The sequence below is a fragment of the Corvus cornix genome, chromosome 4, assembly GCF_000738735.6.
Source record: "Corvus cornix cornix isolate S_Up_H32 chromosome 4, ASM73873v5, whole genome shotgun sequence".
Taxonomy (NCBI): domain Eukaryota; kingdom Metazoa; phylum Chordata; class Aves; order Passeriformes; family Corvidae; genus Corvus; species Corvus cornix.
This window is the reverse complement of record NC_046334.1, coordinates 58346628-58370809: the sequence shown is the minus strand read 5'-3', so window position 1 is coordinate 58370809 and position 24182 is coordinate 58346628. Positions and strand designations below refer to the sequence as shown.

The following is a 24182-nucleotide window of genomic DNA, read 5'->3' as shown; positions in this document are numbered from 1 at the left end:
ATGTCAGATTCCTGAGTGTTTCACTGGTGGGGAGGAGAGTTTAGCCACCCCCCACACCCTCTTTGTATGCGGTATCACACTAAAATGCAGCAAGGTACAAGATGGAAAGGAGAACTTGGAGGCAGCAAATGGGGTTTGGCCAGGATAGGTCTTGGTTTTTGTAATTCTGAACAATAGTTCCTATTTCTGCCACTGAAATCTTCATTTACCCCAGTTCCTGGCCCTTGGAGGCCTCCAGTGAGTTTCTTCTCATTTCATGTCTTTCTCTATCACACTCCTTTCTTTCAAGCTGACCATGATCAGATACTTTCATGTCACTTCCCTCACCCCCAGGCGTTCCTTTGGGTGGAAGATGCCTTCAGATTTCAGAGTTATGCTTCCTCTGCTCCCCGGACCCACCAATTTAATTTTTCTTAGGGTCCTTGAGTCTGGCAGTACTCTGTAATTCTCATACTGAGAGGTGGTCTACTAAGAAGGTACATGAGGAAAAACATTGTGATGTTATTTTTTGTCCTATTAAAAAGTGGAGAAGATGCAGCGGACATGATGTTTTTGTTGATTTATTTATGAGTAGTTCCTATTCAAAGGAGTGTGAGAGTGTCAAGGAACATGGACCAATTCCTATTTGATTACTCCCTGAAAAACTGGAAATGACCATGATGTAGTCTGATGACTTCCTCTGGATCTACAATGGACCATTCTAGTGAGAGCATAGCTCAGTCCACTTATTATACATCACATCTCAATGGACATGGACAATATATGCAGTGTGTTAAAACCCATCTGAATGCTTATTAAGAGTTCAATAGCAATGTTTTTTACTGAGGATTATTTAAAAATGCATTTTCTTTCTTCACTACTTCCATCCGCTCTCTTTTGGTCTTCTGTGATTATTGCTGTATTATTGCTGAGCACCTTGGCCATACAAATGGGCAGCAACTGCAAAGTCTTTAGTGAAGTTTGTGAAGTATTTCACCCTTCTCATTTTATTTGTCAGAGGATTTTGCTGCCAGCTTAGACTTTCTGAGTCTTGTCTTTCTAACTCCAGAATCCGTTACTGTATTTGGAAATATTTCATGTAGAGTTTTGAAAGAAAAATAATTTATTACACCCAGAAATTATGTCATGAACCCAAATTGATTTTATCCATCTCCTTTATGAAAAGGATTTTTTAGCCTGTTGTAATAAATTTTGATAATAATTATTTGATGTCTGCATTGACCTTGTTAACACCATCCAGGATGGTATTTTAAAACTGTTAAGGAAAACTGTTTCACTTAAAGATCAGTTGCATAGCGATTTTTGTAGCAAACTCAAATAGAAAAATGTTCTAGGTCTATTATTAGGCTCTATCCAATTCTACTCATGCCATTAAAGATGATTCATAAAATACTGCACATGTGATCCAAGTCAGCTTCTGTGCTTTTAGCTTGCATAATCCTATAAACCACACCAGTGCCCATATATCACTTGATTCACATCACTACCCCCACATAGTGATGCATTGCAAAACATGCAATAATGTACTTGAAGTTGATGACCCCTTCACCTAAAAAAAAAAAGAAAAGAAAAAATATGGAAAAAGTGCCTGTGCTCTCAGTCAGAGGAGCAGAAAGCAGAAGAATGACATTACAGCATGAATCCTCCATGGAGCTGGACGTAACAGGAGCTACACCTTGCATTGAAAATTTCATGAGTCTTCTCCCATTTATTTTCATCTCTGTAATATGCTAATGTGTTAGCTTTACAGTGTAGCATGCTGCCAGAGCACTGCAACAACTGCACTCAATGCCAGATGCTAAAAAAGCTTCTTGAAATATTACTAAATAAGGTATTGTGAATGTTCTTCATGGGAAAAATAAGTCCATTCCCTGAGCAGTAAGAATAAGGGAATCTTTCAAGTCTAATAGCTGTTTTTCAAGAGCTTGTGCTTCTTTATGGTGTTTTTCTTCCCTTTCATTTAATTTCTCTAACTTTCAATCCCATCTTCATAATTTTTTTTAAACTAAAATGATCTATAATTTATTATTGCTTTATTATTGTTTGAGATGCATCTTGATACATTCAGAGGAGTAGCAACATACCAAGATTTCATTATATGAGAAAATCCCAGTATCTGAAGGCTAGTTATTTGGAAGTAAATGGTGCTAAGGGCTAAAAGTCAGTACTGTTGCTGGGTGTGTTACTATATTTCCTACATAAAGGGTGTTTTTTCCAGGATAATAAAACACTTTCTGCAGGTTGCCATGATGGCTAACTGCCTCACGCAGTCTCTGGCCAGGAGGAGAGGACTGTACTCACTTGGTCAATGGGAGCAAGACCTGGCTATGAGGGAGGGCAAGCCATGGGTCCCAAAGGATTATGATCATAATGCTAACATTCAAAGCTGGAACGCAAGATACTTTCTTCCATGGCAGGGTATTCAGGTCTGGGGATAATTATATGGCAGCATAATTAAATGCCTGCATCAGCCTGACTCAGTCCTCTCCCGAAGGGACCGTGCAATAGCCCTCGAGGCAGCACCAGCCTGTTCTTGCTCCTTATCTCCCTCCTGCCACATCTCCTCTACCACAGCAGGCTCCTACAGAAGACCCAAGGGCCTTCTCAGCACTCACCTGGCGTATGGACACTGCAGAGCTGTCCTACCTTGGGCTGGCAGGTTTCACAGCACGTGCTGGGTCTGTTGACCCTGCATGTCGTTATAGGGGACAGGGGCTGCCATACAACCCCTGTTTCACAAAGGGTAATGAATCACAGCCAGGGAGACCCAGGCACAAAGGCACCACAGCACTAGCAGAGCAAGGACACAAGCTGATGAAATATCTCTTGATCTCCTGGTCCATGTGAAGGACTCCTGGATCCTCCTGAGGCTGTGCAGTGCTTGCCATCACCTGGTCACAGTATTGCTTCAGAGAGAAAACAGATAAACCCCTTCCATCTGAAACATCTTCTGTCTACCACATTAGCTCTCCCACAGATGGGCCAAGATCACTTTATTTACTATTTAAAATCTTTAACGGAAATTGAGAAGTCTCCAAGATCATCACCAAAATGTGCAGTGGGGACAAGCAGAAAACCTAAATTTATCACTGGAAAAACAAAGACAATACTCTTGTGAGTAGTTGGAAACCAGTTTGGCACTGCAGTTACAGCACTTCAGTGTCTTCTTTTTTCTAAAAAAATTTTTTTTCTCAGTCTTCTTCAAGTCCAATCAGTAATCATTTGTTTTGTTGGGTTTGTATTGGTCTCACAGTTTTCATGTCTCTCTCATTCACAGCCTGACTTCTCAGTTTGCTAAAGGACAGCTGATAAAACTCAGTTTCAGATAAACCAAAAATTACATTTATGCCATAAATACCCTCTGTGATTATGGGAAGACACAGTCAGTCTCTTTTCATTGGCAGTGAAATCAGTGCATAAAGTATGCTCGAATATAATTGTTCTTTGTTTTCTCAAGGATATCATGCCAAATTCTCTTTTTTCAGTACTGTCCTTATCTGAACCTTTAAACCCTTTCTTTCTAAATGATGAAAAGTAGTTCCCTGTATACCCTGTAAAATCCTCTGCCTCTCCTTAGGATATCCACATCCACTACACTCAATAAAGAGAAGAGTAAAAGGAAATATGTCATCTCATGAGCACAGCAGTCATACCAATTGCTGCAGTGAGATTTTCCCAGCTGCTAATGATTTACAATGGAATCCTTATCCTTTTAAGGACACTCAGCTTCTAAGAGTGTTCAGAAATATCTTAGTTTATGGTCTGGGCTATTGGAAGCCATTATAATCAGATTGCATATTTCACTGGTAAAATCACCAAAGATCTGGATCCTGAGGATGTACCAGAGATGTTACAGAATCACAGAATGGGTAAGGTTGGGAGGGAGGTCCTCGAGTCCAACCCCTCTGCTCAACCAGGGTTCCCTAGAGCACATTATTCAGGATTGTGTCCAGACAGCTTTGAGAAGGAGACTCCACAACCTCTCTGGGCAACCTGTTCCAGTGTTTGGCCACCTGCACAGTACGGAAATTCTTCCTCATGTTCAGGTGGAACTTTCTGTGAAGCAGTTTCTGCCCACTGCCTCTTTTCCCATTGCTTGGCACCACTGAGCAGAGCCTGGCTCCATCCTCCTGGCACCTTCCCTTCGGATACTGACAGACATTGATGAGGTTCCCTCTCAGCCATCTCTTCTCAAGGCTGAACAGGCCCAACTCCCTCAGCCTTTACTCATAAGAGAAATGCTCCAGTCTCTTAATCACCTTTGTTTCCTTCCTCTGGACCTGCATCAGGAGCTTCATGTCTCTCTTGTACTGTGAAGTCCAGCACCAGCTCCTTTCACAGAGCTGGTTACCTTTCACAGTGGCTGCAAAGCACTCCGAGTAACTAGGAGCTTTAATTATGAATTAACAACTGAACCAGAGACTGCACCAAAGCTTCCATCCCTCAGCTGGAAGAAAGCTGGACTGCAGGTGGGGGTCAGGTCGTGCAAGTCACCATCCCCCAGTATCAGGCTGTTTCTTTGACTCTGAGAGGGTTTTGGAGAGCAGCAGCGAGGCTGTTGTCACTCAACATGAAATTTCCATTATGAATCATGCTGCAAACAGAACAAGACAACAACAAAGTCTATTTGTTTCATTATGTTTTAAATTTATCCATACTCTATCATCATATTATAACCATCACAGTGTCTCAGCAATAGCAGGATGGTGCACGATGGACAGACCAGGGCATCTCTTCCTTGCAAGTAGCTTTCAAGAGTTGTAAGTGTTTTTCTTCTCTCTGTTTGTGCTTTATGAGTATTAATTAACTCCTCTGGTACCACTGCAGGGCAGGAAATCATTGCCCTCCATATGCAAATAGAGAAATGAAGCAGATTATATGATTTGCCCAAAGCTAAAAAGAGAATTGTTATCAGCACTAGGATGAGAACTGATGATTTTTCTTAGTGCCCTGTAACGCAATTAGCAGAGCAACCTCCCTTCCCCTCATCCTCTGCTGTGTTACCCTCCACCTGCAAATGGCACTGACTCCAGCAGTGCTTGATATTTGAAGCTGCATTTTGCTGCTAAGATTAATTTCCCCTCACGATGACTCCAAACAATACATTTTTGCATCTAAGAGAAACATTAATATGTGCATTTGAATTACAGGGACACAAGAATCCCCTTTAACCTCATCATGAGCCTGATGCTTAAGTAATTTTCCAGGAACAAGCTGATGCTACAGCAGCATTTTTTGTGCCATCTAGTGGTTGCAGAAAATCAGCTGCCAAGCTCTGTCCCAACGTGCCACCCAGCGCCAGTGCCATAGCAAATCCTGCTCCTTCTCTGACAACCCCTGCCCCGCTTAGGGCTGCTTGTGCCTCTTTTTCTTTTGCTTCTCCTGTTGCCAGTGTTTCACTTGGATGGCTGTGAGCTGCTAAAACTCTGGAAAGCTGCAGTAAGAAGTGGTCTGAAAAAAGAGATAAGTAAACGGATATTCTCAGGAGCGCTCTCAGCTTACATATATGCTGTGTTTCTGTGGAACAGGGAACACTTTCTTCACTGCTTGGAGAGTGTGAAGGAAACTGTGGGGATTGAGGCAGCAATCAATATACGCAGAATAGTAGTTATTATTTTCCTGAGGAGGAGGAGGACACAACCAGGTGCCTTGGAGAAGGGAGCTGGCTGCTCCACTGGGAAGACCACCTTCAGGGAGGACAAGCAATGCTCAGAGAGGACCACAGGGATGGGGCTTAGACCTGCGGTTATTTTCAGCCATCTTTTTTATTAACTTCTCAAAAAACACAGAGAGGGACTAATTTCTGTGTACAGCCATGATCTTTAAAAGCACAATCAAAAGAAATAATTCCCTAGCAAGGGCAGTAAGGAAGGGCTGCACCTCACATATATGCTTAATTACTAAATGCCTTAGAGTTAAGGAAAGCCAGAGAGCACCATAAGCAGTAGTGACATTTTTCCTATGTTTTAGTATAAGAAGCATTTTGTAAGGGATTTAAGTTGCTTTTAATCTAAGACATTTTAACTGAGAATAGTCACAAGAATAAACATGATAGTTCCTAATGCAGATAGAGTTTAAGATACAAAAAGCATGTTTATTTGTCACAGTTGACCTTCGTGTTACATAGAAAGTCCAATACCATCTGCTGAGATAGTTTTGGCCCAGTGAAGCTAAGCAGCTCACCAGACTTCATCAACATTGCTTCATACTTTGCCTGTACACACATTAACACATTTGGTAAAAATATAACAGCTTGATGAGAAAAGCTTCCGTGTTTGGATTGGACTGCCTTTGACAATCCTTCAGCATCCCCACGGCCCTAGCTCAAGCCAATGTCAAGACCTTGGTAAATGAGCAGTCCAAAGACATTGAGTCTGTGCCATTCTCCAAAACTCCTTGCCCAGAGGCCTCACACCATGACCAGCAGTGGGACAGGTTCCTACTCCCACCCCAGCACAGGAAAGCTGCAAAGAGATGGTCTTCTCCAGATCCAGCTATGCCAACCCCAGCTTGTCTCCCATGTTCCCACACTGTCCCCTGGCTAGTTAGGGCTCCCCACTCCCTAACAGATACAATGCACCAGAGCAACAAGGGGTCTCATTCCCACTGGACTAATTTTGACTGAAAGAGGCCAGGAGATGCATTTGGAGCACTCAGCAGAGCTGACTGTGTGCCCAGGAGGCCAGAGTGGGCAGGCAGGCAGTGACCTCTCCCATCACCACCCCTAAGGTCATGTCTGCACCCTGTTTAAGCCGAAGAGGATCTGGGATGGCTGTGCCAGCAGAGCTTCAAGGGCAATAACCTCCAGCAGTGTGTCTTGTAATCTTCATCTGGCACAGCTTTCTACAAATAGAACATCTGTCCACAGCCTAAAGAGATGTTTCAAAACTGATTTAATTAGACCAGCACAAGCACCCATCTGGATACTTTTAGCTCTTTGGCTCTCATTCACCTAGCAGACAACAGCAATGGATAAAAATCATTTTCACCTGCCCCAGTTGCAAAGTGGTCAAAAGGAAAGGATGATGTATCAGCCACACCAGAATCCTAAACTTTTGACAAATACACATAGTGAATCCTGATGAGGTGCATTATGAAGTTGCCACCTGAGATCTCCTGCCCAAGGTGGCCACATCTGCAGAAGGGGCAGTGGGGGAATGTATGCCTGCAGCCATGCAAAGCCCAGAGTCTCAGCCCAAACAGCTGATTCCAGTGGGTCCAAAGAGCACAGGAAGGGGTTACATTGCACTGTGCCTTGGTCAGTCATTTACTACATGGGAAGCCTTCCCTTAACCTTCTGGCTCTTGCATTCCTCTACACAACAGTACTGGATAGCAAAGAATGCAAATGATTTAACGCAGTGTCAGATGGGTTAAACAGCCTATGGAAGTGGCTAATCTACAAAGAAAGGGAGCCCCAGCAGGACAGCAGCAACAACCTGAAGAGGGATAGTTACATTTTAAATTGGTGCACAGGTTTTTGCAGCAAGAGACTGACTATATCCTTAATTTATACAACTCCTTATTCCAGCTTGGGCCAAGTTAAAATAAACCAACTGATTCTAGTCGAATTAAAATATCAACTAAGGATCTGGCATTTATCTAGTAAATTATTTGAAGACAAACAAACGCATGTTTGTGCACAAATGTTAGAAAAACATATCACAGAGTTTAAAAGAAGAAAAAAAATCACCTATGACAACTGAAAGCATCAATCCTTTTTCAGCACTCTTTGGAGGCTGCAGATAACCCAGGTCTCTACTAGATTCTTTTCTAAACTACTAATAAAAGGCTACAGTTTATATTAGTTTTAATGTACCTCATGTTTATTATCCATTGCTAAAATGCTTTTTAAGAAAAAAACATTGGAATTTTAGCTAGTTTACAGATGGTAGAGATAAAATTGGTCTTCAGAAATCTGGGTTTAAAATAGGATTTTCATGGAGAGGACTGTTTAAATTTGCTAATATTATCCAGTCTGTCTATTTGTAAACAGGAGTCAAAAGTTTACAAGCTTTAGCCTGTGATAAAAGTAACTCAGAATGAGGGAAGACCATGAGCAATGGAATCCCCTGTTACACTGGAGCTGCTTTATCCAACAGGATAAAGATCAGACAAGCCACAGCAAGGGGCAAGCAGTGAGCTGAAAGGAATTGATGCCCTTCAAAATTTTTTTGTTGTTTTCATGGAGAGACTAGCATTGGTAACTCATCAAATGGTCAGGTTGGACTTCACGTGCCCTTGGCGTTTTCCTGGTATTTAGAGTAGAGCAGGATGGTAAACAGGCATGTACACAGTCAGACAGAGAGACCTCAGGATTCCTGAGCTGTCTGCTGTTTCTGGGCCGTGGTGCAAGTTCGTGGGCAAGAGGGATGCTGCACAAAGCCTCCATCTGGCCTCTCCCCACTGTGGTTTTAGCTGGCATTGCAGGTGAGAAGGCTGAGGAGCCCCAGCCATGTCCTTCTGCTCCTTGCATGAGTCTACTTGGAACACAGATATTCCTCCAGGCAAGAGCACAAAGTCCCCTTTTGCTTACCCCAGGGAGACTTGCACAGCCTCTTGCTACATTATCTGGCTACATTCACTTTTCCCTCTGAGATACCAAAAGCAAGCTGAGCTACTGACCATTTGTAATCAGGAAACAGCAGCAGCATTATGTCTGTGCCACCCACTATACACAGAAGCTCTTGGCTACCCCAGCGGTTTCCAGCTCTCCATACTTTTGGGCCTCACTGCAGCACACATCAACAAAGCAGAAACATGTAAGGTTTAAAAAATTGTAGAAAAAAGAAAGTCCATGGCTTACAAATCAAACTCCAAACCAGAAAAACCTCTTTGGTTAATGGGATCCTCATTTTTGCCAAACCCACTCTTTGCTAATAGTCAAAGGTGAGTCATTGCTTCCCCTCTCCACAGCCAAGGGTCTCTGGAGAGGAGTCTATTTTGGCTGTGATTTCTTCTGTACAAGTGGTACCACCTGCACAGCAGCTCAGTTTCCAGGACTCAGAAGAGAGATCTTATCTTCAAAAGCCCACAGTTGAAGGGGAGGTAGCAACAGTGCATGAAGCTTGGGGCTATGCCCTACATCCCATGGCCTTCCCACAGGTTCTTCCTCTGTAACTGCTGGCCTACTGCATCCCTGCCAAGGTCTGAAGACAGGCTCCAAACAGGGAGAAGTGACTATGACATCTGGGCTCATCACAACTTCAACATTCTCAACAACAAACACTCTACTTCAGCCAGATTTCTGGCAGGAAAAGCAAGTTCCATGTTTGACATTTCCATTTAAGGACTTTTCCCAACCATCTTTTAACTCAGCCAGCTATAGCATCACACAGAGGAAAGAAGCCTTCACATTGCCACCTCCCTTCCACCATGCCACTTTTTGGACGGGTGGCCCTTTTTGTCCCATATGGACATGGAGAAATATAAGTTCTGGAGGAATAGAAGTGCACCAAGGTGGCCCTGGCTACTCCTGGGCTTCTTTCACATGCTGCTGTACCTCTCCTTTCCCCTCACCTTCAGCCTTGTGTCTAGCAATTAAAGCGAAAAACCCAGAGGAATCCACATCCCAATAGACCGGGAACAAAGGGGAAAAGGGTCTTTTCCCCACATGCCTGTTGGGGGAAGGACAGATCTTGACCTTTGGGCTCCTGGTGCTCGTAGGAGAGCTCAGCAGTGTCAGGAGTCCAGCAAGGAGAGGAGAGCTCTGTGCTGGCAAGCACGGTAGGAGGAGGAGAAGGAGAAGGAAAGCCACCCTGACCGGGAATGGCAGTGTCACCACACTGTAACCCAGCCAGCACTGTGGCTGTGACATGCGGTCACCAGTCACACCACTGTGTACAGCTGGCTACTCATGAGGAGCAAAACAAGAGCCTGAACAATCTGACAGTCTGAGGTCAAAACAGATAAATAAACAAACTCGGTTCTGAATAATAATGACACATCTGTATTAAGAAATCATGATTGTTTTGTTAAAAGTGTGCCAATGAAAGCAGTATTTTTTACAGTATTTGAAGACTGTCCCTTGAGCTGTTCGTAGCAAGCACATAGTTTATGCAGCTTTGATGAATTTGAAAGGGTCTTCTTCTTCCTATAAGAGCCACTGATGTCACCTAGAAAAACATTATATATACTACTTTCCTTGGCTTTTAAGTCTAGCAGAATGACAATTGCTACAGTGGGCAGAGGCCAGATAACACAATTCAGGCAACTGCATTTTTTGCAGCTGTAGTTCCGCATTTTTGTTAGAGATGATGGGTTTGCACTGACCTGAGGACATAACATGAAAGCTGTTCTTGTGTGTCCTTCAGAATCTCACTTAGTAACATTAATACACTACAGGAAAACATCTCTTACAATTTCATGGACCATATAATGACTAGAATTTTTAATTGTAAATTTATAATATTCAACAAAGAAAAACCTGTGGCTATCATAATGTTACTGCCTTTCTGAGAAAGGTAACATACTAATGAGCAGATTAATCACTGTCTCTTAAAGCAAGAAATAGAAGAAACCAAATGAAATTATCAGTCAAAAAGATTTAAGGGAGACAAAAAGGTTTAAGGGAGACAAATGCCTTCTGTGCATAATTAATTTACAAATTTACCAATTATGAGAAATGTTGTGAAAAGCCAGAGTTTAAGCTCCTTCCAAGTTTATGGATAAAGAGTCCAACAAGGCTAACAAGAAAGCAAGGACTCAGAAAGTGTCTCAGTTTGGAAGACCTCAGCTGCAGAGGAAGCAGGAAGATAACCTCCTGGGAAGCATTGCTGTGCTGCCCAAATCCCGGGGAGGACTGCAAGAGCCTGCTACAGGACACTGCCCAAGACAGAGGGTACAGGGCTAGAAGGGCTTCTGATCATATTTACCAGAGTCCTTCATAGTAACATTAATTCCGAAACAGAGACATAATGAAATGGCTGTTATGGATGATTTCACAATTGCCCCAAGAGAACAAGTTGGGACACCAATTAATTTTATTGAGAAGGAACAGCAGTGGCTGATGAACTTCTGCAAAGACCTAGTTTCCTGAATTAACAAAATAAGCAGAATAGATAAAAACCATAAAAGAGCAGCTATGCCAATAAAATTGTCTCCAAATGAAGTGTTTTGATATTCTCTCCCACGAGCTGATAAATTTATGAGACCTACTTTTTTAGCTTTACAGTGTGTGTATAAATACATATATATTTGAACAGACATGCATTCAAAGTTTTCCAAAGACAGAGGAAAAACAGAAGCCTCATAAGAAATCACAGCATCTCACAGGCAGAAAAGGAGAATTCTAAGCAGGAAAGACATGACTTCTGAGCATAGGAGAGTTTTCAATTGCAATTATCCTGTCCAAGACAGGGTAATTTAAGCAATAAACAAAATCTCAAATATCAAACTAGAACTTTCTGCAGTGCCCAATGAAGATAACTAAAACAAAGATAAAACCAACAAAACAGCTTATTACATGTCAGCTTACTGTTTATCAGCTAGAAACAAATCTAAGTACATTGTTAATTTAGGCCATCAGAGAATAGATCTGTATTAGAGAAAATTAATTCCATCAGTCAAAGTCAAGTAGAAAAAAAAATCTTTAATAATATATTTTACATAAAATGTATTCACCACACTCCAGGGCATTGAAGAAAAGCTAAGTGAAAACAGGACTCCTTTGGCTGGTAAATGTAAAGATATGTATGTGCATGCATGCATACACACATGTACACATACACTTATTTTTCTGTGATGAAAATATGCCCTGGCTGAGGGAAAAGTGACTGCCTGAACTGATCAGAAAGCTTTAAATTATAATAATTTTTTTCAGTTTTACATCTTGATCCCATGCCATAAAACTTAAATAGTTTTATCACTGAAATGAAAGGTCATTTTCACCAAGGCAAGAGAAAGCTTCTCCATGTTTTATGTATTTCAACTTTATTTGCAAGTCAATATGTTCTGAATCTCTGTAGGTTTCCATTAAAGTGGAAATTGCAAAACCCTTTACCCTGATGGAAATTTGAAGCTGATATGCTCTAAGCCCTGCATGACTCCTCTTCTTTATATATATTTTATTTGTATTAACAATTATGTAAGGAAATTTCTGGAGGACAGATCATTAGAAGTGATTCTGGCATACTGCTTGTCTCAGACTTGCCAGAATTTCTTAAGAAATAAATTAAAATGAAGGTCACTGTTTAAAATGCAAAAAGGCTCATTGCAGTCTGCTGCCATGGAGTTGCAACTGCAAAGTAACACTGAGTTTATTGTCATCGTTGTAAATTATATCTGCAGATACTTGGGAGAAGCTTGAGCAAAACTCCAGACACTACAGTAATGGAGAGTTTTATACCCTGATTATGGAATTGTAAAGAGGGTTCTCTACAATCACTTCTCTTTGTAAGAAATACGTATATTTTGGCATAACCCAGCACATACCAGTACCTTGGGGTGTGTTTGCACTGCAGGTGCACCCCAAGGCTGTGTCACCCATGGATATGACTCTGTGCTGCTACCTGTGTGTCCTGCCTTCTCCTTCCCCAAGGGAAGCCCTGTGATGCTGTGTCTGGACAAGCCAGCTGGTGCCCACCCCCTGGGCGCAGTGCATCACTCAGCTTGGGGTCACCCAAAGGGACACTTCCTGGCTGTGCACACTAATGCTGCTCTGTGTGGTCAGACGGCTCCAGCTATGCTATTTGCTACACAGTGGCATCTCTATCAGTGTGGGGAAGGCCAGCTGGATTGGGGACATCCTAAGGTGACTCTAACACTCTGTGATTCAAGGTTAGGTGGAACTTGTTGGCAGACTAAGATCAGGGGAAATTAAAGTGAAAATGAGATTAAATTGGTTGCTAAACACTCTGTGACCTTCAGACCATCTGGGAATGCCCATTTATGTCCCATGGAGACTGTGCTGGAATCACATCCCACCACACGCAAAGTAAAGCCCGCTCCTTACCAGACAAAGGCCAGACTTTCCTACTGAAGAGTGGCATGTTGACTGACAGCTGCAGTTTTTTTGTGCTATTCCCTGGAGGAACCCAAGGAAACAAACACTTCTCAGACAGGATGGATTTCAAAAGAAACCAGTCCAATTATTTTTGCAAGAAGTTAAGTGAGAAAACACCTTCTGTTTTGTTTCTGTCAGAAATGACCGGTTATCAGATGCTAGACCTCATCTACACTGTAATGAAAAAATTGCAAGAATTATGCTGACTTCATCCATTCTAATCTCCCATGAGAAAATTGATTTGCAATACAAAATCGCACTTCACAATTGCTTAAGAAAAGCAAAATTTGAAAAGTGCTTTTGAAATTACCTGCTTTTACATCAACAGAGCAATATTACCCCTGATATTATTGATGTTGTTGTTTTACTGGTGAAGAAATAGAATCATGTAAGATTAAACAATTGCCATGGAATAGACATTTCTGGTTGAGGAACAGAAATTAGATCTCCTGAAAGAAAACTCTGTGCTCTGTTTTCTTTCTTCCTCTCTGTGAATTTGATCAAATGCCACTAATAAAAGAGAGATTTGCATTTGATTTCAGTACATACAGAAGCAGACTGACAAATAATTATATGTATCAAATTGAAGTTATTATATCACAAAAAAACCTGTCATTCTTCTAAGTGAATTTGTGTCAGACAAATTTGTGTCAGACAAATTTCTGTCAAACAAGAGAAGACAAAACCCTCTCCTCTCCTCTCCTCTCCTCTCCTCTCCTCTCCTCTCCTCTCCTCTCCTCTCCTCTCCTCTCCTCCTCTCCTCTCCTCTCCTCTCCTCTCCTCTCCTTTCCTCTCCTCTCCTCTCCTCTCCTCTCCTCTCCTCTCCTCTCCTCTCCTCTCCTCTCCTCTCCTCTCCTCTCCTCTCCTCTCCTCCCCTCCCCTCCCCCTCCCCTCCCTCCCCCTCCCCTCCCCTCCCCTCCCCTCCCCTCCCCCTGAATTGTCCAAATCAGAAACACAGAGGAAAAAAGTTTGTCAGTGTTATTTCAACATGAAAGAGATCTTAAAACAGATTTTAGATTTTTATGTGTTGTAAATTTTTTTTTTACGTGTTTTAAAATATTTGTTTTCAAATAAGCAAGCTTGACACTTCACAGTACATGGCAATTCATGCATTAAACAAGCTCTAAACAAGTTGGACTGAGACTCTGCAAATACAAACAGTTTAACATAGAAATGATTCTCATCAGGAGACAGATGAAAGCAAGACAAAATTCTGAAGGACACAGGTTGTCTACATGGCTCAGTGAATGCCTCAGTGGGGAGAGGCATAAAGATCCATATGGAACTATACAAACCTTGGAATACCTTGTGCTGAAAACTCTTAATTCCATATGTGTAGAGTGAACTTATGCTGCCAGACTGGGATCACCATGTTTTCTTGCTCTTTGAATAAGTACAACCTGCAACCTCCCAGAGGCCTGCAGGCACTGACATCCCTGAAATCGCTGCCAGCTTCTCTTGGAGTGTCCCATTACCCTGCCCATGGTCCAGGACCCCATTTCAGCCCTGCTGACCCCTATCCACAAGCTGATATTCTGGTCTGGCCTCGGATGCCGGGGTTGCCTCTGGGGATGGGCTATTGTTGGTGAGATCCTGCCTTACTACCCTGTTCCCTGTAAGTTCCATCACTCCCGGTCCTAGGGAAGAGCCAGCCCTTGCCCAACACAAAAACCTCCACAAGATATGAAGTTGTAGAACATCAGCTTAATCAAGTAGAAATGCAGGTCCTGAGTGAGTGCTTGCTGGGTACCAGTTGGGTGCCAGAGGTACCAAGGGTAGGCTTGGGTGGAGATAGCACTCCTGGGAAGTCTGCTGGGAGGAAGGATGCATTGTCCCTTCTGCTTTTCTATGGAAATAGCAATATTTGTTTCAGTAAGAAAATATCAAACCATACAAAATTTAAATGGAATTTTATTTTATAGCTCCTAACTGTTTAAGGCTTTCTTTCTAATGTGCATGCCCTTCTGTCTCACAAAGAGGTCAACCTCACTGAAAATAAAAGGTCTGATTTAATCAGGAAGAAGCATACTTTAAAAACCTGTTATTACCCAAAAGCAGACATTACATAAATTTTATTCTATTTTTATATCTTCCTGGCTCCAATCTCCCGAATCTGACATTAACCATAACAATCACACATGTGACTAAACTAGGCCAAATTCTCCTTTTTCTATTCCAATATAAATATGGAAGTAATACTGTTGAAGTAATAGCTTTGAGGTAGACTCCCTTCACGAGAACAGGACTTTTCTCAGAACAGCCAGAATCAGGAAAGTATGCTGATTTTGAGGCCAGGTTTTTACTGACAAGTTGGAGCACTAAACTGGAGACCACCAGGGTTGATGTGAGAGCCTGGCAGTCCCAGAGGCTGAGGACACAGGCTAATGTTGGTGGCATTTTGAAAAGCGCATGAGGTTTCAAACCTCTCATGCCATTTGAAAATGCCTTAGGCTTTCAGAATTTCAAGCCCCGCTAATTTACAGTAAAACATCAGCTTTTAAATGCATTTGTCATTTGTGCTGAGACACAGCCACTCATACCTCTGTGAGATTCAGATTCACAGTCACAACCTCTCTCGTATGTTTGACTTCCGTTTCTTGTTGAAGCTCTATCTTTGCTGCTCTTGAACATGCCAACATTACACCAAGGGTCTGAAGATGGAGACCTTGCAGCTAACTCTGGGCAGGGAATACTGCTGTGCCCCATGGATGTAGTCCTGCAAGAAAGTGGCCAGCATTGACATGGCCACAGGCTGCTCAGGCATTGAGCCCTGTCAGGTGTGCACAGCCTGGGTCTCACATTGCTGTCCTGAGCAGCTGTGTTGTCCAGGTAGGCAACACTTCCAGTTTTCCTCCTGGAAAAGCTAACAGCTTGGTGTGTTACGAGTGTACCCTCTGTACACCTAAAAGCATTGCTATCTTAACTATAACTGGTTTTGAAAAAACTTACTCATGTCAAGCCACGGACAGATTATACTCTTCCATGTGCAGCAGAACAGGGACAAGAGACTGCCACTCAGAGGAACAGGGCTGCTCCCTGACCCAGGTCACAGCCTCCACTGCTCCTCTGTCAGAGAAGTTTATGGGCACCTTCCCCAACTTGCTTCAGGAAAAATCAATCAGCTTAGTCCAATCTAAGCCTTTAAACTTCTCCTTTGGTCTTTGCCTAGTTCCGTGTAGAATGTAGTCCCTGGCTGGATGCCTACTTTTCCACACATTTCCCAGAAAGGCACAGTGCCAGGGTGATATCATTTGATGAACTTACAGAAGAAAACAATGTGCTGGGGGAGGAGTGTCGTTTTGAGGGTCTGGAAGTTTTTCTCTTCATGTTTTTCTTCTTACATGGTGAACACTCTTCTTTTGTGTACCAAAGGAACAACTGGGTGAAGGAGAATCCATCTTCAGAGGTGTCCCTGATCTAATAAACAACATTTACCTTGAGGGCATGAGAATTAAGCCATGCCCAGGGACTGCAACATATTCGGCTATATATCCAGTGAAGTTCCCAAAGTAGTTCTTGTTTTGCTGGCTGTCCTCCATCAGTCCCTCCTGTGCAAAGTGATTGCTCTCATGAGGGCAGCACTCTATGGACTTCTGCTCACAAAGCCCAGGTGGGAACTCAAGCAAGCACAAGGCACAAGGCTGTCCCCATGACTTGTGGCAAGAATCTGTGACTTTTGTTCTTATTTGTCCCCATATGCCCTGCAGTTTGATATTTTATTTTTACACCCTGTTTTTCCTCTTTCCAGGCCATCCAAAATGGTTTTCCCAGCCTGTTCTCTATTTCTCCTCTATCATCACAAGGTTGGCAAGGCAGAATGATGTAAGACAGGAGATGGAAACTTTCCTGGTAAGGGCTGGAGAGGAACCAAGAGAAGGCAGCCTGCTTGAATTGAAAGGCATTCCACAGGAGATGGGCTCATTGCTCTAGGCATCTATCCACATCTTTAGATGCCTACATGCTTCCATATGCTGTATTCCAGTCCAGATTCATAACTAACCCTTCAAATTGTAGGTCATCACTGAAGACAGCTTCTAATTTATGGCTCCTGTCTCTTTATTTTATTTTTTAAAAATAGAGAAAAAATTTCAAATACCTGAGGTGTAGGGATACTCATATTCTGAGTCTTCCAGTGTTAAATCCTGGCCATTTTTCTCTACACGGCAAGCAAACATGTTATTGTCTCCCTGTTACTTGCCAACTGTAAGCAATTGGCCTCCCTTCCTGGCTTTCTGTCAAAACAAATTCTGTCATGTTATATTTATTTGTGTGTTCTGGTAGAACTGGCAGTGAAACTGCTTTGCCTGCCAGCATTCTTGTTAAAATTCCCCCCAACTGAGTCAAGCTATCTCACCAATACACACCTTGACCAAGTTCTCGGGCATTTTTCAGAAAAGCAACCTTCCAAATAATGGGAATACCTGGAGAGACTGTTTCAAGTCAGACACTGAGAAATAAAATTGCTCCCACTCTTTTGGTATTTTGAAAATCGAACATATTAAACTTCTGGCCTTGATTACAAGCACTTGACTTTTCATGAAGGTTTGAGACATGGTTGAAGAAGCTGACTGCATTCAACTTAGTTATGAAGATTGTTCAGATATGACTGACTACAAACTTAAGTGAGTGAAAATGTTAAATGTCAGCACTGCTAATGAGGCCTTTAAGGATTGTTTTCTCAGAAATATTTAGCTAATGGTCCTTCCCACTGGCTGATTGATTCCTTTGGGCACCATCAGCCATTCTGGTACTGAAAATCAGGAGTTCAGACTGCTCAAAAATTGTCAGGTCACTTTCCCCTTCTTACACAAGGGAAAAAGAACAGTGTAAAGCCATGTGAAATTGCTGGATTGTGTAGCTAACCCAAGCAGTGTGGTGATGGCCAGCTGTGGTCTTGATTCATTAGAGTAAGGCATGGTCTTACAGGTGGCACTTTGGAAGTTCAGCATAGCCCCCCTAACACAAAACAAGCTGGGAGATGCATAAAGCTGTGTCCAGCTGAAGGTGGATGATCATTGTGAAATCCATGGGAAAAAAATCCATCATTAAACTTATATTTTAAATGGCATAAAAATCATACAGAGCAAAGGAACTGCTGAGTGTGGCATGCCAAACCATATGCACCTGTTTCTGAGGCTTTGTAGAAAGGTGAGTGGTGGTGGCAGATTGAATGGCAGGCTTGAACTCTTCGGGCATGTGGACACAGCTGACTTTTCTGGATCATGTCTTGTGAGGGAAAAGACTGGCATAGCCCAGGAGATTTCAAATGAATTGTTGAGGGTGTCTCTCTCTCTGCTTCTCATCCTGACTTATTACCTCCTTATTCAACTTGTGTCTCCTCCCACAGTTCCTGGATGGGAGAGTTGGGGCAGGTCTGTGAGTCTCACGGTGAGGATTCATGGTAGCAATGTGAGGTAGTACAGGCCTTTGCTTTTGGAAAGCCAAAGGACTTATAGACTATCTTGTTCTTTACCACTAATCCATTTCCAGGGCTGCAGACAGAAAGGGCCCATAAGTATCACAACTTCTCATCTACATCTTTATGCACAAGGAAGTTAAAACACATCTTCTACTGATTAAACAGCTCTGTGTGTGTATTGGAAGTGAATTCAAAGCTAGCAAGGCAAGACAAAAGTAAGAACACAGTTAGGGTAGCTTGTGACTAATAGCTACTGGCGCTTGACCTAGCTTTTATTTTTAACAGATTCATGGGAAATCTTCTACGCTTGTTTCAAAACAATGCCAGTTAGTAAATTTTAGAATTAGCCCAACATAGTTGAACAAGTGAGAAATATTAGATCATATACCGGAAAGTCTCAAAGCTGGGAATTTGTTACAATCCCTTACTTTGTAAGTTTAAAAAAATGTTAATAACATAGCCTGAGTATACCAGTAATGAAATGAGATTTCCTAATGGCTTGATGATAAAGATCCTCTGATGAGCACCTGGCTTCAATGGGGATCTAACTCACGGAGTATGTTCTCAAGGGAGATCATAGAATCACAGAACAGTTTGTGTTGGAAGAGACCTTTAAAAGTCATCTAACCAACCCCCCTGCAATCATCAGACACATCTTCAACTAGATCACTTTGCTTAGAGCTGTGTTCAACCTGGCATTGAATGTCTTCAGGGATGGGGGATTGACCACCTCTCTGGATAATCTGTTCCAGTGTTTTGCCATCATCATAATAAAAAAATTCTTCCTTCTATCTATTTAAAATATACCCTATTTTAGTTTAAAGCCATTACCCCTTGTCCCATCACAACGGGCCCTACTAAATAGACTGTTGCCATCTTTGTCATAATTACCACTTTTAAGTACTGACTCTCTCAGCACGTCTTCATAGGAGAGGTGCTCCAGACCTTTGATCATCTTTGTGGCCTCCTCTGAACCTGCTCCACCATGTCCATGTCTTTCCTGAGCTCAGGACCCCAAATCTAGATACAGCATTCCAGGTGGGATCTCATGAGAGTGGAGTAGAGGGGCATAAGCACCTCCCTTGAGTTGCCAGCCACGCTGCTTTGGACTCTTTAGATCTGCCACCATCACAGACTGCAACGAGGTCCAGAAAAGCTTTTTGAATGTTTTTCCAATATCAAATGAATGAGATGACTTTAAGAATAGTGATGGAACAAAGGAATCTGCCGCTCACTTGGAAAATCTGTATCAGAAACCATTCTGAGCAACCTGGTCTAGTGGAAAGCATCTCTGCCCACAGCAGGGAGGCTGGAACTAGATGATCTTAAAGGTCTCTTCCAACACAGACTGAGCTATGATTCTATGACTAGAACTGATCAGCATGTCCATCATCTTCCAGTGAATGCCTTGATGTGCACTCTTGCTCTACCTAGTGGATTTGAAACCTATTGAAATGCTATTTGCTAAACTTGGAATAACATTATTCTAACCCTGTGTTTATACCATTTTCATTATTATTTTTGGTGATGGCTATGATGAAGATGTCTGTTATTGTTCTGAAGAAGAATACCATGTGCTTATTCTGGCTTTCAGTTTTTGGAAAAATACATTGAACTCCTCAAATGTTGTTTTTCCCTGAAGAAAAATCACTTGGCGTATATAAATGACTTTGTTTCCTACCCCGGTTTATGGACAAAAGTTTTTATCTTTGAAAAGGACAACCAGAAGCCAAGAACAAAGTGTTATTTATGATTCATGTTCTGCCTCCCAGTTAACTCTCTGTGAACAAATATTTAACTGCAACGTAAGTGACTCCCGAGAAAGTGATCCGGGACATCTATTATACCCTCTAACTTCATAACCCCTGTGGACTGAAATCTCTGATTTTGACCTCCTAAATAAACCTGAAATTTCAAAAGCCACAGTCATATGTTCTTTTTCATCTTTAACATTTCAGTGGTGCTTTTAGAGCACTCACAAACAGGGGGCATGGGTTCAACACTGTACTTCCTTCCTTGGTCTGAGGAGATTCACACTTTCCAAGAGACTGCAATAACAGACAGCACCCTCACTCCTTTTAAAATTACTACTACTATGCACAAAGAAATGCAAGAGTCTGAATTCAAAGGGCAAGAGAAGTCCGGATTCTCTGGCTTAATGCCTGGTTTCCCAAATGTCATTTTTTGGCTACCATCATTGGAAGAAGCTTTTTGTGTTCCCCCCAAGACTAAATTCAGGCCTGTAAATATCACCTGAACATTATCACCATTTTCTCCCTAGCCCAGCTCTGTTTGCCTTACTGCATTCCCACCATTCAGCTACACAGCCCCATCACTCCCTCAGACCCCCAATACATAGATGAAAGCTCCATATATTGTCCTCTATGCCTTATCCTTCCCAAACTGGTTCTCCAAACACAACGTCCCAGCCATCTAAGGCACAACCCTATCTCAACAGCCCCATTCCCCTTACCTTCCCAAATGGCATTTTTCCCATGGTCTTTTCAGAAATACATGTCCCAGACTAATTAATTTCCTGTATGCACATGAGAAAAACAGCAGGGGATGTCTAGGAGCTGGAGACGGCTTCACGCATCAATAAGTTACTGTCCAGCCATTGACAGGAGCAGCTGTGTGAAGGTTTTAACTCCAATCTGTAAAAGATCCTTGACATAGGCAAAACTAGCAATTGTTGAGATTGTTTTTGCTTGGCTTACATGCAACCCAGTGTGGGAACATCTAGCCTACTGATTCAGACTTTCATCTGGCAAAGGGCAGGATTTTTTTCCAGTCCTTGATCCTTAGGTCATGTCTCCTTCTTATCCATCAGCTTTGTGTAAAATGCATACGCAACCTTAAGCATGAAGTCCCTCCAAGCTGTTCCCTCCTGGCTAAATGTTTAAAGTTTTTCTTCTCTGCAGAGAGAGCTTTGTTGTGCCTGATTTAAGTCCTGTGAAAATCTGTGAGCTTTATTTGAGTACGCTCAGTAGTACATCAGAGCAAACGTCACTGTGAAGTTTGTGCTTGTAGCTAACAACTGCCTTGGAGTTATTGTTTGCTGCTCTGCTGTTCAGCATTCATATGCTAATCCATTTGTGGAGACTTCTGTGCCTGACTGTACAGCTTTATCAAATGACAGCAAAATTAATAGTTTGGTTTCTGCCAATTTGATGCAAGATGTCTAAAATGAAAAGCAGAATATATATCACCAAAGAGAATTTTGGAGTATTGTTTATTTCTCTCCAAATACAATATTTTCATGGTTTTTTCTGCATTACCACTGATACCATAGCAGTTTCTAATTTTCTACTCTGTAAAATGAAGGATTCTTCATAAAGACTGTGTATGTGTACATGCATGTGTATACACATATGCTGATCTTTTCCCTGATTAATAGATCTGACCATACCACCCATATACCATTTGAAATATCATGAACTGAAAATAAATGTAACAGCTTGGGGCTTTAAATATATCAGTTAATGCCAATCAGTATCACAGAGAGGGGAATGAAAACAACAATTTCTAGATTAAAAGGCTCTGAAGAGGGAGCTGGACAGGCTGGATCAGTGGGCTGTGGCCAGTTCTGTGAGGTTTAACAAGGTCAAGTGCCAGGTCCTGCAATCCCAGGCAGCGCCACTGGCTGGGGACAGAGTGGCTGGAAAGCTGCCCAGTGGAAAAGGACCCAGTGGGGTTGCCTGTGACAGTGGCTGAATATGAGTCAGAATGTGCTCAGGTGACCAAGAAGGCCAGTGGCATCTGGCCTGTATCAGCAGTAGTGCGGCCAGCGGGACCAGGACAGTGATTGCTCCTCTGTACTGGGAACTGGTGAGGCCACACCTCAAATCCCGTGTTCAACTCTGGGCCCTACTTCAAGAAAGACATTGAGGTGCTGAAGCATGTCCAGAGAAGGGCAGGGGAGCTGATGAAGGGTCAGGAGCACAAGTCCTGTGAAGAGCAGCTGAGGGAGCTGGGGGTGTTTAGCCTGGAGGCTCAGGGGAGACCTTATCACTCTTTACAACCACCTGAAGGGAGGTGGTAGCCAGGTGGGGGTCAGTCTCTTCGCCAAGGGAACAAGTGACAGGATGAGATGAAATGATGTCAAGTTGTGTTACTGGAGGTTTAGTTTGGGTAGCAGGAAATCTTTCTTCACAGAAAGGGTTGACAAGCATTGGAAGAGGCTACCCAGGAAAGCAGCAGACTCACTATGCCTGGAAGTGTTCAAGAAACGTGTGGATGTGACATGGTTTAGTGATGAACATGGTGATGCTGTTAGGTGGATGGCTGGACTTGATAACCTTACCTTAAAGGTTTTTTCCAACCTTAATGGTTCTATGAATCTATTATTCACTGTAAAAAAAATATTGACTGCATTTCACAGATATTTTCTCAATCGCCCATTCTATTTCTTCTTTTTCTCCCCACAGAAACCAGGGGATTCTGATTTCCTTGAATGCTATAAATTAGCTTTGAAGGAATGGACAGCTCCAACAAAAAAGCCCACACAAGTTTTCTGAGAAGACAGCAAAGGAACTAGAAAAAACAGGTTGACTTGTAGGTTCTCACCCGACCCATGACTGACTCTCTGCTAATGCAACACTAATTTAAGACACCTTTGTATATCAGGTACTGCAATTACTCAGCGTGTCACTGTTTGTACAGTTACTTTTCTTAAGTATCCCAGTATGCAGCGGGAAAGAGAAATCCAATTTCCACCAATATAGTTTATGAAAACACCCAAATACTATCTTTAAAGGTTTAAACAATTTTCTTGCAAGATATTGCAACACAGTTCATTATATATGACAGCCCACGCCAGACTTAAAAAACCCAACCTGTTAGCAGCCCATTCACACTCCACCATCCCCTGCAGGGCAGGGCAGCTGCCTGGTTCCACCTGACCGATTAGGGTGAAGTGTTTATTTGTGCTGTTTCCAAGGGGTACTGAAGCTGTAGTTCTCTAACTGGCAGCCTTTCTGCAGCTTCGGCAAGTTTCTGCTGAAGTTATTTAAACTGGAGATTCATTTGCCACCATAAGGGCAAATTTCAAAATGAAATGAAGGTGTAAGCTTTATCCTCACTACAGGCACATTCCTCTAGCACAGACTAACTCCCTCCAGCAAGAGGGCTTTTATCTGTAAAGCTTATGTAGGGCCCAAAGACAAAATAAACTATGCAATCAAAGGTTTTTGCATTGAAAAAATCCAGATTATTTTTTCACGTGTCAACAAAAAGGCTGATATTCACCAGTTAGACTATGTCAGTCTACAGATCCTTACTTGAAAGACATACAGCAACATGTACAGTGCCCAGAAAAAGCTTCAACCTGACACTTTCCTCTTTCCCTCCTACATGGATTTTGGTAATGCAGAAATTCCAGGTTCAGCTCTGCACTTCTACCTATGCATAGTGCATCACAGTGTCACTTATTTGCATATTTAGAGCGATTTGCATGTGACTAGAGTGTCTTATTCATATTTCTTTTTCCAGATCTGAGAATGTTTGTGTTGCTGTACATTACAAGTTTTGCCATCTATACAAGTGAACAACCTCTTCAAAGCCAGACCAAAGGAGAAAATTACTACACCAGATATATCTGTAGCATCCCGGGTTTGCCAGGCCCTGTGGGACCCCCTGGAGCCAGTGGATCCCCGGGGCCACATGGACGCATTGGTCTTCCAGGAAGAGATGGTAGAGATGGCAGGAAGGGAGAAAAAGGTGAAAAAGGGAGTGCAGGTATTGAATATTTGTGTAACCTAAC

General features: G+C 42.4%; 1 protein-coding gene across 3 annotated transcripts in view; it reads left to right on the top strand.

Moving 5' to 3' along the window:
- Positions 1-24182, top strand: part of LOC104690722 (complement C1q tumor necrosis factor-related protein 7) — a 100930-nt gene that overhangs the window by 10131 nt on the left and 66617 nt on the right. For all 3 annotated transcript variants that reach the window (XM_010401881.4, XM_019286994.3, XM_019286996.2), the window contains exons 2-3: positions 22849-23047; positions 23912-24157. In XM_010401881.4, coding sequence (XP_010400183.3) covers positions 23920-24157 — 238 coding nt within the window. In that variant the 5' untranslated portion in view covers positions 22849-23047; positions 23912-23919. The remainder of the gene's footprint in view (positions 1-22848; positions 23048-23911; positions 24158-24182) is intronic.